At 36.3% G+C, this 18,123-nt stretch overlaps 1 protein-coding gene across 6 annotated transcripts in view; it reads left to right on the forward strand.

The window, feature by feature from the left end:
• The window catches only part of DIAPH2 (diaphanous related formin 2), a 974,644-nt gene that overhangs the window by 439,212 nt on the left and 517,309 nt on the right, over positions 1-18,123 (forward strand). For all 6 annotated transcript variants that reach the window (XM_049644714.1, XM_049644715.1, XM_049644712.1 and 3 more), the window contains one exon: positions 10,828-10,929. In XM_049644714.1, coding sequence (XP_049500671.1) covers positions 10,828-10,929 — 102 coding nt within the window. The remainder of the gene's footprint in view (positions 1-10,827; positions 10,930-18,123) is intronic.

Here is an 18,123-nt window from a genome sequence, read left to right on the forward strand (position 1 = left end):
GTCTCTTATGCTTTGGCTCTCTCCCACTCTAACCTCTTTTTTTTTTTTTTTCCTTCCCCTCCCCCATGGGTTTCTGTTAAGTTCCTCAGGACCCACATAAGAGTGAAACCATATGGTATCTGTCTTTCTCTGTATGGCTTATTTCACTTAGCATCACACTCTCCAATTCCATCCACGTTGCTACAAAAGGCCATATTTCGTTCTTTCTCATTGCCACGTAGTATTCCATTGTGTATATAAACCACAATAACCACAATTTCTTTATCCATTCATTAGTTGATGGACATTTAGCTCTTTCCATAATTTGGCTATTGTTGAGAGTGCTGCTATAAACATTGGGGTGCCAGTGCCCCTATGCATCCGGACTCCTATATCCCTATGGTAAATTCCTAGCAGTGCTATTGCTGGGTCATAGGGTAGGTCTATTTTTAATTTTTTGAGGAACCTCCACACTGCTTTCCAGAGTGGCTGCACCAATTTGCATTCCCACCAAAAGTGCAAGAGGGTTCCCGTTTCTCCACATCCTCTCCAGCATCTATAGTCTCCTGATTTGTTCATTTTGGCCACTCTGACTGGCGTGAGGTGATATCTGAATGTGGTTTTGATTTGTATTTCCCTGATAAGGAGCGACGTTGAACATTTTTTCATGTGCCTCTTGGCCATCCGCATGTCTTCTTTAGAGAAGTGTCTATTCATGTTTTCTGCCCATTTCTTCCCTGGGTTATTTGTTTTTCGGGTGTGGAGTTTGGTGAGCTCTTTATAGATTTTGGATACTAGCCCTTTGTCCGATATGTCATTTGCAAATATCTTTTCCCATTCCGTTGGTTGCCTTTTAGTTTTGTTGGTTGTTTCCTTTGCTGTGCAGAAGCTTTTTATCTTCATAAGGTCCCAGTAATTCATATTTGCTTTTAATTCCCTTGCCTTTGGGGATGTGTCGAGTAAGAGATTGCTACGGCTGAGGTCAGAGAGGTCTTTTCCTGCTTTCTCCTCTAGGGTTTTGATGGTTTCCTGTCTCACATTCAGGTCATTTATCCATTTTGAGTTTATTTTTGTGAATGGTGTGAGAAAGTGGTCTAGTTTCAACCTTCTGCATGTTGCTGTCCAGTTCTCCCAGCACCATTTGTTAAAGAGACTGTCTTTTTTCCATTGGATGTTCTTTCCTGCTTTGTCAAAGATGAGTTGGCCATACGTTTGTGGGTCTAGTTCTGGGGTTTCTATTCTATTCCATTGGTGTATGTGTCTGTTTTTGTGCCAATACCATGCTGTCTTGATGATGACAGCTTTGTAGTAGAGGCTAAAGTCTGGGATTGTGATGCCTCCTGCTTTGGTCTTCTTCTTCAAAATTACTTTGGCTATTCGGGGCCTTTTGTGGTTCCATATGAATTCTAGGATGGCTTGTTCTAGTTTCGAGAAGAATGCTGGTGCAATTTTGATTGGGATTGCATTGAATGTGTAGATAGCTTTGGGTAGTATTGACATTTTGGCAGTATTTATTCTTCCAATCCATGAGCACGGAATGTCTTTCCATTTCTTTATATCTTCTTCAATTACCTTCATAAGCTTTCTATAGTTTTCAGCATACAGATCTTTTACATCTTTGGTTAGATTTATTCCTAGGTATTTTATGCTTCTTGGTGCAATTGTGAATGGGATCAGTGTCTTTATTTGTCTTCCTGTTGCTTCATTATTAGTGTATAAGAATGCAGCTGATTTCTGTACATTGATTTTTGTATCCGGCAACTTTGCTGAATTCATGTATCAGTTCTAGCAGACTTTTGGTGGAGTCTATCGGATTTTCCATGTTTAATATCATGTCATCTGCAAAAAGTGAAAGCTTGACTTCATCTTTGCCAATTTTGATGCCTTTGATTTCCTTTTGTTGTCTGATTGCTGATGCTAGAACTTCCAACACTATGTTAAACAACAGCAGTGAGAGTGGGCATCCCTGTCTTGTTCCTGATCTCAGGGAAAAAGCTCTCAGTTTTTCCCCATTGAGTATGATGTTAGCTGTGGGCTTTTCATAAATGGCTTTTATGATCTTTAAGTATTTTCCTTCTATCCCGACTTTCTCAAGGGTTTTTATTATGAAAGGGTGCTGGATTTTGTCAAAGGCCTTTTCTGCATAGATTGACAGGATCATATGGTTCTTCTCTTTTTTTTAATTTATGTGATGTATCACGTTGATTAATTTGCGAATGTTGAACCAGCCCTGCATCCCAGGAATGAATCCCACTTGATCATGGTGAATAATTCTTTTTATATGCTGTTGAATTCGGTTTGCTAGTATCTTATTGAGAATTTTTGCATCCATATTCATCAGGGATATTGGCCTGTAGTTCTCTTTTTTTACTGGGTCTCTGTCTGGTTTAGGAATCAAAGTAATACTGGCTTCATAGAATGAGTCTGGAAGTTTTCCTTCCCTTTCTATTTCTTGGAATAGCTTGAGAAGGATAGGTATTATGTCTGCTTTAAACAGTTCTGGTAGAACTCCCCTGGGAAGCCATCTGGTCCTGGACTCTTATTTGTTGAGAGATTTTTGATAACCAATTCAATTTCTTTGCTGGTTATGGGTCTGTTCAAGCTTTCTATTTCCTCCTGATTGAGTTTTGGAAGAGTGTGGGTGTTTAGGAATTTGTCCATTTCTTCCAGGTTGTCCAATTTGTTGGCATATAATTTTTCATAGTATTCCCTGATAATTGTTTGTATCTCTGAGGGATTGGTTGTCATAATTCCATTTTCATTCATGATTTTATCTATTTGGGTCATCTCCCTTTCTTTTTGAGAAGCCTGGCTAGAGGTTTGTCAATTTTGTTTATTTTTTCAAAAAAACAACTCTTGGTTTCGTTGATCTGCTCTACAGTTTTTTTAGATTCTCTATTGTTTATTTCTGCTCTGATCTTTATTATTTCTCTTCTTCTGCTGGGTTTAGGCTGCCTTTGCTGTTCTGCTTCTATTTCCTTTAGGTGTGCTGTTAGATTTTGTATTTGGGATTTTTCTTGTTTCTTGATATAGGCCTGGATTGCAATGTATTTTCCTCTCAGGACTGCCTTTGCTGCGTCCCAAAGCGTTTGGATTGTTGTATTTTCATTTTCGTTTGTTTCCATATATTTTTTAATTTCTTCTCTAATTGCCTGGTTGACCCACTCATTCTTTAGTAAGGTGTTCTTTAACCTCCATGCTTTTGGAGGTTTTCCAGACTTTTTCCTGTGGTTGATTTCAAGCTTCATAGCATTGTGGTCTGAAAGTATGCATGGTATAATTTCAATTCTTGTGAACTTATGAAGGGCTGTTTTGTGACCCAGTATATGATCTATCTTGGAGAATGTTCCATGTGCACTCGAGAAGAAAGTATATTCTGTTGCTTTGGGATGCAGAGTTCTAAATAGATCTGTCAAGTCCATCTGATCCAATGTATCATTCAGGGCCCTTGTTTCTTTATTGACCGCATGTCTTGATGATCTATCCATTTCTGTAAGTGGGGTGTTACCCGTGCAATTACCACATTCTTATCAATAAGGTTGCTTATGTTTATGAGTAATTGTTTTATATATTTGGGGGCTCCCGTATTCAGCGCATAGACATTTATAATTGTTAGCTCTTCCTGATGGATAGACCCTGTAATTATTAGATAATGCCCTTCTTCATCTCTTGTTACAGCCTTTAATTTAAAGTCTAGTTTGTCTGATATAAGTATGGCTACTCCAGCTTTCTTTTGGCTTCCAGTAGCATGATAAATAGTTCTCCATCCCCTCACTCTCAATCTAAAGGTGTCCTCAGATCTTAAATGAGTCTCTTGTAGACAGCAAATAGATGGGTCTTGTGTTTTTATCCATTCTGATACCCTATGTCTTTTGGTTGGAGCATTTAATCCATTTACATTCAGTGTTATTATAGAAAGATACGGGTTTAGAGTCATTGTGATGTCTGTATGTTTTATGCTTGTAGCGTTGTCTCTGGGACTTTGTCTCACAGGATCCCCCTTAGGATCTCTTGTAGGGCTGGTTTCGTGGTGATAAATTCCTTCAGTTTTTGTTTGTTTGGGAAGACCTTTATCTCTCCTTCTATTCTCAATGACAGACTTGCTGGATAAAGCATTCTCGGCTGCATATTTTTTCTGTTTAGCACACTGAAGATCTTGTGCCAATCCTTTCTGGCCTTCCAAGTTTCTAAAGAGAGATCAGTCACGAGTCTTATAGGTCTCCCTTTATATGTGAGGGCACGTTTATCCCTTGCTGCTTTCAGAATTTTCTCTTTATCCTTGTATTTTGCCAGTTTGACGATATGTCGTGCAGAAGATCGATTCAAGTTACGTCTGAAGGGAGTTCTCTGTGCCTCTTGGATTTCAATGCCTTTTTCCTTCCCCAATTCAGGGAAGTTCTCAGCTATAATTTGTTCAAGTACCCCTTCAGCACCTTTCCCTCTCTCTTCCTCCTCTGGGATACCAATTATGCGTATATTATTTCTTTTTAGTGTATCACTTAGTTCTCTAATTTCCCCCTCATAGTCCAGGATTTTTTTTATGTCTCTTTCTCTCAGCTTCCTCTTTTTCCATAACTTTATCTTCTAGTTCACCTATTCTCACCTCTGCCTCTTCAATCCGAGCCGTCGTGTTTTCCATTTTGTTTTGCATTTCGTTTGAAGCGTTTTTTCAGCTCCTCATGACAGTTCCTTAGTCCCTTGATCTCTGTAGCAAGAGATTCTCTGCTCTCCTCTATACTGTTTTCAAGCCCAGCGATTAATTTTATGACTATTATTCTAAATTCACTTTCTGTTATATTATTTAAATCCTTTTTGATCAGTTCATTAGCTGTTGTTATTTCCTGGAGATTCTTCTGAGGGGAATTCTTCCGTTTGGTCATTTTGGATAGTCCCTGGAGTGGTGAGGAGCTGCAGGGCACTTCCCCCGTGCTGTGGTGTATAACTGGAGTTGGTGGGCGGGGCCGCAGTCAGACCTGATGTCTGCCCCCAGCCCACTGCTGGGGCCACAGTCAGACTGGTGTGTGTCTTCTCTTCCCCTCTCCTAGGGGCAGGATTCACTGTGGGGTGGCGTGGCTGTCTGGGCTACTTGCACACTGCCAGGTTTGTGGTGCTGGGGATCTGGCGTATTAGCTGGGGTGGGTAGGCAAGGTGCACGGGGGCAGGAGGGGCAGGCTTAGCTCGCTTCTCCTTAGGTGATCCACTTCAGGAGGGGCCCTGTGGCAGCGGGAGGGAGTCAGATCGGCTGCCGGAGGTTTGGCTCCACAGAAGCACAGAGTTGGGTGTTTGTGCGGAGCCAGCAAGTTCCCTGGCAGGAACTGGTTCCCTTTGGGATTTTGGCTGGGGGATGGGTAAGGGAGATGGCACTGGCAAGTGCCTTTGTTCCCCACCAACCTGAGCTCTGTCGTCTGGAGGCTCAGCAGCTCTCCCTCACTTTGTCCTCCAGCCTTCCCGCTTTCTGAGCAGAGCTGTTAACTTATGACCTCCCAGACAGTAAGTCGCGCTTCCTGTGCGAACACACTCCCTCCGGCCCCTCGGCTTTTGCCAGCCAGACTCGGGGGCTTTGCTTGGCCCCAAGGCTGCCCCTCCGCCCCAGCTCCCTCCCGCCAGTCCGTGGAGCGCGCACTGCCTCACAGCCCTTCCTACCCTCTTCCGTGGGCCTCTCATCTGTGCTTGGCTCCGGAGACTCCATTCTGCTAATCTCTGGCGGTTTTCTCGGTTATTTAGGCAGGTGTAGGTGGAATCTAAGTGATCAGCAGGATACGTGGTGAGCCCAGCGTCCCTCCTATGCCGCCATCTTCCCACCCCTCATAATATATATTTTATGAAAAATCCCATTAACAGAAAAATAAAATAAAAACAATTGAGTAATTTACATGCATTGAAAATATTCTGGAAAAATGGAAATACCTTGTTATTTACTTACCTTTTCATTTCATAAAAGAAAATTATATTAATGAGGCAAAATAATGGATGCTCTTAATTTCATTTGATTGTATATATGTTGTTATATCAATATTGGTATTTTTGTAAGTGAAAGGACATAATATTATAAATTTAATCTTTTTAGTTACTCAATGGATGCCATTATAGGCCTAAAATTTAATGGAAATGCAAAATTAACTAGGAAGAGGGAAATATATAAGCAGAGTGAACAAAAGAGAACTTACCCTGGGGCAAGATGCAGTTGTTTCCCATGGGATTTATGCTATATGTTGCCTACTGTATTTTCTTAGTGTGTATTTATATTTATTAAGGAATATTGATCTGGGGGCGCCTGGGTGGCTCAGTCGGTTAAGCGGCCGACTTCCGCTCAGGTCACGATCTCGCGGTCCGTGAGTTCGAGCCCCGCGTCAGGCTCTGGGCCAGGCCCAGAGCCTGGAGCCTGCTTCCGATTCTGTGTCTCCCTCTCTCTCTGCCCCTCCCCTGCTCATGCTGTGTCTCTCTCTGTCTCAAAAATAAACGTTTAAAAAAAATTTTAAAAAAATTAAAAAAGGAATATTGATCTGAAGTAATTTATTAAAAAAAATGAAGTAGTTGACTTGTGTCTTAGACCAATTTTAGTATCAGTGCAATGATGGCTTCATAGAATGAGTTAGGAAGTGTTCTGTTCCCCCCTCTTAATGTTTTTGGAAGAGATTGAAAAAGCGTGGTGTTAATTCTTTTTTACATATTTGGTGGAATTCACCAGTGAACCTAACAGGTCCTGAGCCTTTCTTTGTTGGGAATTTTTGATTACTTACACAATCTCCTTACTTCTAACAGGTCTACTCAGATTTTCAGGTGTTTTTTTTTTTTTTTTTTGACTCAGTCTTGGTAGTTTGTGTGGTTCAAGGAATTTGTCGATTTCTTCTAGGTTATCCAGTTTGTTGGCGTACAGTTATTCATCGCATCCTCTTAGAATCTTTTTTATTTTTTTTTAAATTTTTTAATGTTTCTATTTATTTTTGAGACAGAGAGAGACACAGCATGAGCAGGGGAGGGGCAGAGAAAGGGGGAGACACAGAATCTGAAGCAGGCTCCAGGCTCTGAGCTGTCAGCACAGAGCCCGACTCAGGACTCGAACTCACAGAGTGTGAGATCATGACCTGAGCTGAAGTCAGGTGCTCAACCGACTGAGCCATCCAGACGCCCCAGAATCTCTTTTATTTTTAAAAAATCAATAATAATGTCTCAGCTGTTATTACTGATTTTAGTTATTAGAGTCTTCTGTCTTTTTTTTTCTTAGTCTAACTAAAGATTTGTCAATTTTGGAATTAACTTTTATTTTAAATAATTTTCCTCTGTTGGTTTTTCAGATCTCTAATTAATTAATTACATTTTTGCCTATTTTAATTTATGTATTTCCTTCTCACTTCTTGCTGTGGCTTAAGTGTGCTTTTCCTCTAGTACCTTAAAGTGTACAGTTAGGTTATTGGTTTGAAACCTTTCTTCTTTTTTAATGTAGATGCTTATTACTACAAATCTTCCTTTTGGTACTGTCTTTGCTGAATTCCATAAGTTTTAGCATGTTGTTTTCATTTTCATTAATATCAAGGTATTTTCTAATTTCCCTTGCGATTTCTTCTATGACCCATTGCTTATTTGCTTATTCTGCATATTTGTGAATTTTCCACTTTTCCTTCAGTTATTTATTTCTAACAACATTTCCATTATGATCAAAAAAGATACTTTGCATGATTTAAGTCTACTAAAATTTATTAGGACTTGTTTTGTGGTCTGATATGTGATATATCTTGGAGCATGTTCCATGTGCACTTAAGAAGGCACATTCTGCTGTTGTTAAGAGGAGTGTTTTGTGTAGATTAGGTCTAATCAGATTATAGTGTTGTCCAAATTCTCAATTTCCTTGTTATTTTTCTTTCTTCTTGTTATATCCATTATTGAAAGTTGAATATTAAATACCCCACATATTATTTCAGAATTGCCTTTTTGTCCTTTCAATTCTGTCAATTTTTATTTCATATATTTTTCAGCTCTTGTGGACACGTGCTGTAATAATTATATCTTCTTGATGGGTTGAACATTTTATCAATATAGAATATCCTTCTTTGTCTCTTGTTACTTTTTTTTAATTTAAGTCTATTTTGTCTGACAATAATATAGCCACCACAGTTTGGTTTTGTGTGATGTGTGGGTGTGTATGTGGTTACTATTTACATGGAGTATATTTTTCTGTTCTTTCCTTTCAACCTCTTGTGTCCTTTTATCTAAAACTGAGTCTCATGTAGACTACATACAGATAGATATGTTTGCTTTTAAATCCAATCTTCCAAACTTTTACTTTTAATGAGAATTTAATGCATTTACATTTAAAGTAATTATTCTTAAAGAAGGGCTTAGTTCTTCCATTAATCTCTTTTGTGTATCACATTTTTTTTCTTCCTTAATTTCTCTATTAGTATCTATTTTTGTATTTGTTTATTTTTGTTGCCTAGTATTTTGGTTCCCATCTTTATTTTTGCGTGATTTTCTGTCACTATTAGTTCCTTTAGGGATTACAATTGATATCTTAAACTTAAGACACCCGAGTTTTAATAATACAAAATTAGTTTAAATAACATACATTGTTCCTATACATATTTATTCCTTTTATACTGTTTTTGTCACAGATTACATGGTTATACATTGTATGATCATTAACTTATATTTATAATTATTGTGTTATGCATTTGCCTTTTAACTCATATAGAAACAAGAGTTATAAACCACAAGTATAATAACCTTGTTTTTTTTTAATGTTTACCTATGTAATTACCTTTATAATTGCTTATTTCTTATGTCTTTGAATTACTGTTTAGTGTCCTTTTATTTCTGCCTGTAGGTCTTCCATTAGTATTTCTTGCAGAACAGGTTTGCTAGCAATAAATTATATTTGTTGTTGTTGTTAATTTGAGAATGTCTTAGTTTCTCCATTATTGTTTAAAAGAGGATACTTTTATTGGATACAGAATTCTTGTTTGATGGTGTTTATTTCAGGACTTAAAATATGTTATTCTACTACCTTTTAGCTTCCATTGGAGAAATCAGATATTAATCTCATTGTGGGTCCCTTAAATGTGACAATTCACTTCCCTCTTGCTATTTTAAAATCACTCTTCTTCTTTGATCCAAAGTGCCTCAGTGTGGACTTCTTTGAAGTTCTGCTCAGTGCTGATGTATTTGTTCATGGTTTGCTTTAGGTCATTGAACATATTTAAAATGTTTAAATGTTGATTTAATGTTTTTGACTACTAATTCCAAAATTGAGCTTCTTCAGGGATTTTTTCTGTGATATTCTTTTATTTTTCCTGTTTAGCTTAAGGTTGCCTATTTTTTTTGCATGCTTTGTCTTTTTTTGGTTTTGTTGAGATTTGGACTTTTGAGTATATTATAACTCTGGAAACTTGATTTTTCTACTCCCCACAGATGGCTGATGTTTGTTTCCTGAGGGCTGTAGCTATTTGTTTGTAATTTCTCTAAACAATTGCTGCAAGCTGTATATTTTTTGGGTGTGGTTACTGGATCTTGGGTTTAATTAACTCTGCTGTCAGCCAGTGATCTGACAAAAATTTCCTTAAACTGTCTGTTTCCAAAAAGCAGGGGAAGTGTTTCTGTCTATTTAAGTTTTCTGATAGATGCCATCTGGGGAAGCTACTGCAACCCAAAAGGGTTGAAATCAAGGCAGACACTTACACAGGTCCTTCAGTGAACTGCCAAACCAACCAAAATGTACCTCCTCAAATTTTGGAGAAGAAGATCCCTACTGCTCACCCTGGCATCAGCCAGCCCCTCAAGGACTCAGGCACTATCTTCACGGTGGTGCTGAGGAATGGGTTTTGATATCTCTTTTGTACATGTCATTCTCTTACCAGAGAACACCAGTGTATCCCTTCAACAAACACGCCCCTTGTTGTAAGCATCCAATCAAGTTTCAGTGTTTTGAAATAGTTTATTTAAATTGCTCTTTTTAGCTTACTGATTGCTTTGGTGGTGGGCCCAATCCCTGGAGCTGACTTTTCTGCCATTTTGTATCAACCCTACTTTCTTAAATCTTATTTTCCTGCTTTTATTCCTTGCCTGTGTCTTCTGAAATCCTATACAAGTCCCCAAAATGTTGGTTGCATGCTAATATAATGATAATAAGAATTATACCATAGATCAAGATAAACTAGGTTGAGAGGAATTAATCAATTTTGATTCTCTTAGGCATCAAACTTGAACATATATCAGACCCCATCACTTTTGCTTAATTCTCCATTAAAGTGGTAATGTATTATGTATGTAAATACTGATGTAGATAATGGGAGATTTTTTTACAGGCTTGGTGTACTTTTTTTAAAATTTTTTTTAACGTTTATTTGTTTTTGAGACAGAGAGAGACAGAGCATGAACGGGGCAGGGTCAGAGAGAGGGAGACACAGAATCTGAAACAGGCTCCAGGCTCTGAGCTGTCAGCACAGAGCCCGACGCGGGGCTCGAACTCATGGACCTTGAGATCATGACCTGAGCCGAAGTCGGCCGCTTAACCGACTGAGCCACCTAAGCGCCCCTTGGTGTGCTTTATAAGGTTAAAGATTATTCCAAATTTTGCCAATTATGAAGAGTACAGTTGACTTTTGTTATTATTGTACATGCATTAATTCAGCATAGTATTTTTCTGTTTTTCATATGAATTGACTAATAGAAAATAAAGCTCAAAAATTATGCTATATATGTAAGGCATGGTAAGTTAGTCAATTTTTCAATGTCATTTATTTCCATTTGATCTTAGCAAAAAATAAATTTATCTTCCTAATCACTTTTAGAGTTGTTGATGCAAATTTACTAGTCCTAATAATATTAAGTTTTTATACTTTTCTTTTGTTTTAGAACCTTGTAAAACATCTTCCTGAGCAGAAAATACTCTGTGAATTAGCACAGCTGAGGAATGAGTATCATGACCTCAGTGAGCCTGAACAGTTTGGAGTTGTGGTATGTATCTAGCATAAGGGCCCACAAACTCAACTGGGGTGTAACACTTGTCAGAAATAATGAAAAGGACATTTCAATTGTTGGTTTTTTTCAAACTATACAACTACATAATTTAATATAACATTGGCTGTCAGAAAAAAATATTATTTATCATGGTATTGAAACATAAAGAAATTTCTATTTCTATTTTACAGAATACTTCAAGATATCTCCTGGGAGCTCTTCCATACTAGTGCTGATATTTAATTCTATTAATATATGAAAAGTAGTATATATTATTTATTGGCTATTTTTTTCTTTTATTTAGATCTTGATGTTAGAGTTTGCCCCCCTTCCAAATTTAGGCTAAATGAAAGAGTAGTAACTAGATAAATAACAATATCCTAAAAAACTTTTTTTGTGGCTTGAACTGTGTCAGAGAAAGCACAAGAATTTTCAGATTTCCTCTGGAGTGTCATTAATTAAGTGAAAGCTTTAAATAAACTGTTTTGGGAAGAAAATTCTCATAAAAATATTGTGCTTTAATATGTTTAAATCATTATTGGAATGAGTTGTTTCCTCACCCCCTCTTCATTTTAAGGGGTACAAAGGATGACTATATATAAATTATGTATTAAAGAATATAGTTACATGTTTTAGTCATTCCCCAAACCTGCTATTGAAATAATGGGCAAAGCGAAAATGGGAAAGAGGAGATGGTGATTTATTTAATTTCTTGGAGGAAAAGCTATTTTTAACTTACATATTCAATACAAGTTGGTTTACTTTGTGGAGAAGCAGCTGTATTATGTATTATGGCTCCCTGACAATTTCCCATATGAATACTAAGACTCAAAATTAATATTGGAACTAGTAGTCAAATACTGTGCTTCATCAAATATTTTATTACCTTTTTAATAGTAATATATTTTAATTGATATGATTTGGTACTTTGCAATTTAAAACTCTTGATTAAAGTCAAAATGTGATAGAGCAGAGAGCATTCGTTTTGACCATGTGCAATAAATTCTTGCCCACATTTAGAGCTTATTAATTCTCAGATATGGCATTGCATTTACTGCTATGGGAAGATTCTGTCAAATCCCTGAAAATAAAATCAGGAGTGTATATTTTGGATGAGATAGACCTAAGGTAAAGTACCTGAGGAAGATATTTTTCTCTTTTTTGAGTTATGCAAATTATTCCAGTTGAACTGGCTAGATATTACTGATTAAATCACAGTGCTTTAGTGCAATATTAAATAATAAAAGTTTCTAGACCAAAGTCCACATTTGAAACCTAAGGTGATTGAATTCATAGTATAATTGAAGCAGAGCTATATACTATCTGAGAATTCAGCTGTGCCATGATGGTTATGAGTTTTACAGTAGGTACACTACACAGTTTCTCTGAGGCCATTTTTTTTTTCCTGAATGCAGTTTATCTTGGAAGATGTATTAGTTTTCCAAGCAAGTCCTTCAAGAGGAATATCCTTGGTGCCACACTGAGGAAATTAAGTTTGGGGACATAAAAAGCAATATACCTTCTGAATTAAAAGCAAAATAGAAAATGGAAGAGATTTCTTATTTATGCACATAACCATAAATAATTCCAGGGCTGTGTACATGAAGTAACCTGGTCTTCATATTTAATTCTCCCATCCTTAGTTACATGCCTGTAGGGAGAAAAAAGTCAAGGACATTACAAAGTAATTAATGCTACATAAATTACCCAAGATAGTATCCATCAGGATTTGTCAAATAAAGTTTAGATAATCTCCTATCTAGGAAAATATTTTTGAAATAATGATAGGCTTTAGTCTTTTGAGCACCAGCTATTATTGTTGCCATTATTGTTTATAGAAACAGAATGTATTGGGATGCTTAGAATATCTTGTATACAATAGGCAGTAAATATTTATTGAATTGAATTGTATGATGATTATTGAACTCAAGTATGAGGCTGAGATTAAAAAGAGCATATTTTAGGTCTGTAAAAGCAAAAATTATGTTAAAACATATTTCTCCAAGTCAATGCTAAAACTAAATTAACTTCTTTGTGAATACAGCCAAATACTTTTTAATCCTCAAAATATATTGACAGCCTACATTTAGGAAAGCTTCACAAGTGTAGAATCATCTGCACTAATGGGAAAGTCTCCAAACTGGTTGTCTTGCTTCTCTGCTAATTCCCCCATCAATACAATTAGTGTAGTCTACTTAAAATCTATATCCGACATGTGATTTCTGTGTCCAAAACCTTCAGTGTCTCCCAGAATTTACAGAATAAAATCTGAGCTCCTTAGTATTCTCATTCTGCTCGTAACTCTGTGTCTTTATATCCTGTTCTCTTTGGTGAACTGAGTGAATTGGTGTCTTTATGACATTTTAGCTTTTACCACAGCAGGACTCTCACTGCCATTTCAGCAGTTATTTTACTTGTTCCTGTTCAGTGACCTTTCATTTTTCTATAGTGGCTATATCATATCTTACTTGCTCTTCTTAAGTCTTCTAACCTCCCCCTATTCTTTCTTTTCACTTACTACCAACCGTCTAATCTTTTACACACCAGAGTAAAAGGAAAGCACTTAGGCTTCAGAACCTCCAATATCTCTTCTTCCTACGAAGCTATCTCTAGCCATATCTTTTATTAACATATTGTCTGTCAAACCTCAGAAAAAGGGATAGCTTATTATTATTACTAATTTTTTGTTGCTCTTATTATTTACAGAAACAACGCATTACAGAGCTACTGTGTCTGATACTATGTTAAGCATTTTTATATGCACCATCTTATGCATTATTTATATCTATGAAGTTTGCACTTTTATTAGCTCCATATTATGAATGAGGAAACCCAGGTGAAGGAAGGCTAGGGACCTTGTCCCAAGGTTACATAGCAAGTAGTAGATGCATAATTCAAACCCAGGCAGTCTGATATAGACAGTGGTTTTATTCATTTTTATTTTAAAATTTTATTTATTTTTATATAGATATATTTTTATTTGAATTTTAGTTACTTAAAATACAGTGCAATATTAGTTTCAGGAGTAGAATTCAGTGATTCATCACTTACTTACAACACCCAGTGCTCATCCCAACAAGTGCCCTCCTTACTACCCATCTAGCCCATCTCCAACCCACCTCCCTCCCATCATCCCTCAGTTTGTTACATATCATAAGAGTCTCTTGTGGTTTCTTTCCTTCTCTTTTCTCCCCCGACCCACTTTCCATATGTGCATTTGTTTTGTTTCTAAAATTCCACATATGAGTGAAATCATATGGTATTTGTCTTTCTCTGACTTATTTTGCTTAGAATAATACATTCTAGCTCCATCCATGTCATTGCAAATGGCAAGATTTCATTCGTTTTGATGGCTGAATGATGTTTCACTGTATATTTTTATTTTATTGAAGAATAGTTGACATACAATATTGTATTAGTTTCAGGTGTACAAGATAGTGCTTCAATATTTATATAAGTTACAAAATGTTCACCACAGTAAGTCTAGTTACCATCTCTCACTATGCCAAATGGTTACAATATTATTGACTATATTCCTTATGCTGTATATTACTTCCCAATGTCTTATTTGTTTCATAACTGGAAGATTGTACCTTTTAATCCCCTTCAGCTATTTCATCTATCCCTCCACCACCCTCCCCTCTGGCAAGTACCAGTTTGTATTCTATATATTTGAGTCTGTTATTGTTTTTTTTGTGTTTTTTTTTTTTGTTTTGTTTTTTGTTCATTTGTGGCTTTGTTTTCTTAGAATCCATGTATAAGTGAAATCATACAGGATTTCATTTAATATAACATTTCATTTCATTCATACTTATTTCATTTAGTATAACATCCTCAAGGTCCATCCATGTTGTTGCAAATGACAGGATTTCAGATTAATATTACATTACATACGTAACACACATCACCACCACCACCACCACACCTTTATCTATTAATTCACTGATGTACATTTATGTTCCTTCCATATCCTGGATATTATAAATACTGCTGTGATGAACATAAGGGTGCTTATCTTTTCAAATTGGTGTTTTTGGGGGCGCCTGGGTGGCTCAGTCGGTTGAGCGTCCAACTTCGACTCAGGTCATGATCTCACAGCTTGTGGGTTCGAGCCCCGCATCGGGCTCTGTGCTGACTGCTCAGAGCCTGGAGCCTGTTTCAGATTCTGTGTCTCCCTCTCTCTCTGACCCTCCCCCGTTCATGCTCTGTCTCTCTCTGTCTCAAAAATAAATAAACGTTAAAAAAAAAATTTTTTTTTAAATTTAAAATTAAAAAAAAAAATTGGTGTTTTTGTTTCCTCCTGATAAAGAGTGCTTTTAACTGCTATACTGTTCTAGTGTGTGTGTGTGTGTGTGTGTGAGAGAGAGAGAGAGAGAGAGAGAGAGATGCTCTACTATATGCTAATTTACTTGTCTGTGTTTTGAGCATTATTGTCTCTTGCCTGCTTTAGAGTTCTGTTTTTATTATATCTTCAGTATGTCATTCTGCAGTTTGACTTCCTCTTCAGAAAAAATAAAACTTAAGTCCCTCACTTCCTAAAACTGAATAAATTGATAGCTGGATAGATGAATGAGTGAAAATCATTTTTGACCCTGAGATCCCTGATAGCTGCTGCTCGCTCTCCATTTCCTATCATCTGTTTTTTTTTTCAAAGATTAGTTTCCTTTTCCTCTACTTCATTACTTCTCATGTACTATTCAGCAAACAACAACCAGAATTCTGCCTTGAACAATGCGTTGAAAATTACCTAAGAGAGATCATTAATTACCTCCTAATTGAATCTAGAATATACATCTGATCTACTCTTCATCTGTGTCATTACCACCTTAGCCCCAAGCCAGCATCATCATTTTCATTAACTATTATGATATACTTTTAGCTTCTTTTCCCCACTCATGCTTTTGCCTTTCTCCAAGTTAATCTCAGTGCAGCTCTCAAATGTGGCATTTCTAGAGTTTTTTTGTATTTCATCATATAATTTATCTGATTAAACCATCAGTGCTGTTGTGTGGCACTAAGGCTACAATATAAACTCCTCACCAGGATTTACCACCTCTCCCACTTTTATCTCCTGTTGCTTGGCTTCTTGCTCATGTTCCCTCAGCCACACTATATTTTATTTTTCACTTTTTTTTTTTAATTTACCATGCTCTTTCCTGCCTCTGGCAGGAGATTACACATGCTGCCTCCTCTTACACTCACTTGCTGCCTGCCTCTTTCCTGCTTATTCTTCCAGTCTCGGCTTAAAGTTCATTTTGCCAGTGATGCCTTCACTTACCTATCAGTCAAAATTCAGTCTTCCTATTAAAATCCCTCAGAGCGCTTTTTTTTCCTTTATCTTTCTAGAAGTTATCATGGTTTGTAGTTATTTGTAAGGTTGTTTATTCAACATCTGTAAATCCCTGCTAGATTGCAACTTTTTCAAGTGCATGCATCATGCTGATTTTATTCACATAGTATACACTTAACATATATTTGCTGAATGTATTAACTCGAATGCAAAATCAAGCAAAATCAAGCAGGCTCTTTTTCGTCCTGATTCTGTATCCATATGGTACTAGGTAACATGGAAGGATTTAACCTCCTTATTGAAAACTTTTCTTTATTTACCTTCTCTAACAATACTCTTTCCTAATTTCATCCCTATGACCACTGCCAGTGCCCTGTGGAGTTTCCATTATCATATAATTTCTTGGATAAAAAAAACAAATCTCATCAGTTAGGAATAATCATATGTTAGAAGTGAGATCATTCCTGTAAGATTCGTTAAAATCATCATCAAATAAAAAACAATCAAATTGGCAAACCTGGGGAAAAACATGGCTTTGACTTTTTGAAAGAAATAAGTTTATCTGAGACAGTGACTGGGCTGCTAAGCTTTCTCTAAACTTTTTGAGTTTTTAGCAGCCACATCTTTGGGCTTGCTTGTATTCATATTAAATAAACTAAGAAGAAACAAATAAAAGGGGAAACAGAAAAAATAAACTAATAATAAAATTCACTGACCTTTCCTCTGTATAGAGGCAGACCACCTTATAAGAGGGATGTACTAGTCCCCACACCTATGATCAATAATTCTTTTCTTTACTGGGGGTAGATTGTCTGCATAGCTTCCTACTGATTTGTCCTCCAACCTGCCTCCCACAGAACTGAATTTGGTACATTGTTGTAATTATGTGCTGTACTTTTACTGGGGTAAAAACATATATCTTTGAAAGCTTTGCCAGTTAGAACCCCAGCAGGAGCTTTTAGATTCTTTAGAAAGTGTATGCAGCTCAGCTGTTCTCAAACCTCAGAGCTGTGGAAATTCCCACTTGTTTTGCAGTGAGGATGGAGACCTATACTGTGTGTCTATTAAACTAACATCTTCTGAAAAAGAAGACAATAATTAGTTCTTTTAGTAATCACTACTTTGTTTTTCTGAGTTCAAAATTACCCATATTTTTTTTTCAATTAAAAACATTCTAGAGCTGTAATCTAACAAAAATGTTGGCTAGCCTTGTGCATAAAAACATTTATAAGAAAAGCACAGATTATGTGATATTGCTGGCAGTACATTTATCTTTATTTTTGTTTACACAAATACATAAAGGTGTAAGGAGTAGATTTATACCTATAGCTGGAAGTACAACTATGAAGTAAGTGTGCTTTTTAATTTTTTAAAGCCTCATAAGAGCTTATGAGCTCTATTGAAGTTAGCTTAACCAGGTGAAAAGGAAATTTTTAAAGGCTTTTTTTCTCTCCCAAATATCATCAAAGGCAATTAATTTTGATGGAAAAGTGTAGCTCTTCTATTCCATTAATATTAAGCCATTATTCAAGTTTGCATATTCACTGGAAAAAAACATTTTTATTTCATCTGCTTTCATTCAGTGTGTTCACTGTTTTGATATGTAATGCCCTGATTGTTTCTATTTTCATTCTTTTTGTAAATATGAATGCTAGCTCTTACTTTTTGAGGTGTATTAATTTTATTGAAGGAAAAAACTGGATTAATATCTTTGAGATCAAGACAAAGAATACTTGCCACAACTCATTCTCAAATCCATGTATTCATATTCTTGTTCATTTCATTAACTTCTCATAATAGTTCATTTTGTGGCAGGATTGTTACTTACATCAGATTTTGCAATAAAATAAAATAAATAAAATAAAATAAAATAAAATAAAATAAAATAAAATAAAATAAAA

Source organism: Panthera uncia, chromosome X (assembly GCF_023721935.1).
Source record: "Panthera uncia isolate 11264 chromosome X, Puncia_PCG_1.0, whole genome shotgun sequence".
NCBI lineage: Eukaryota > Metazoa > Chordata > Mammalia > Carnivora > Felidae > Panthera > Panthera uncia.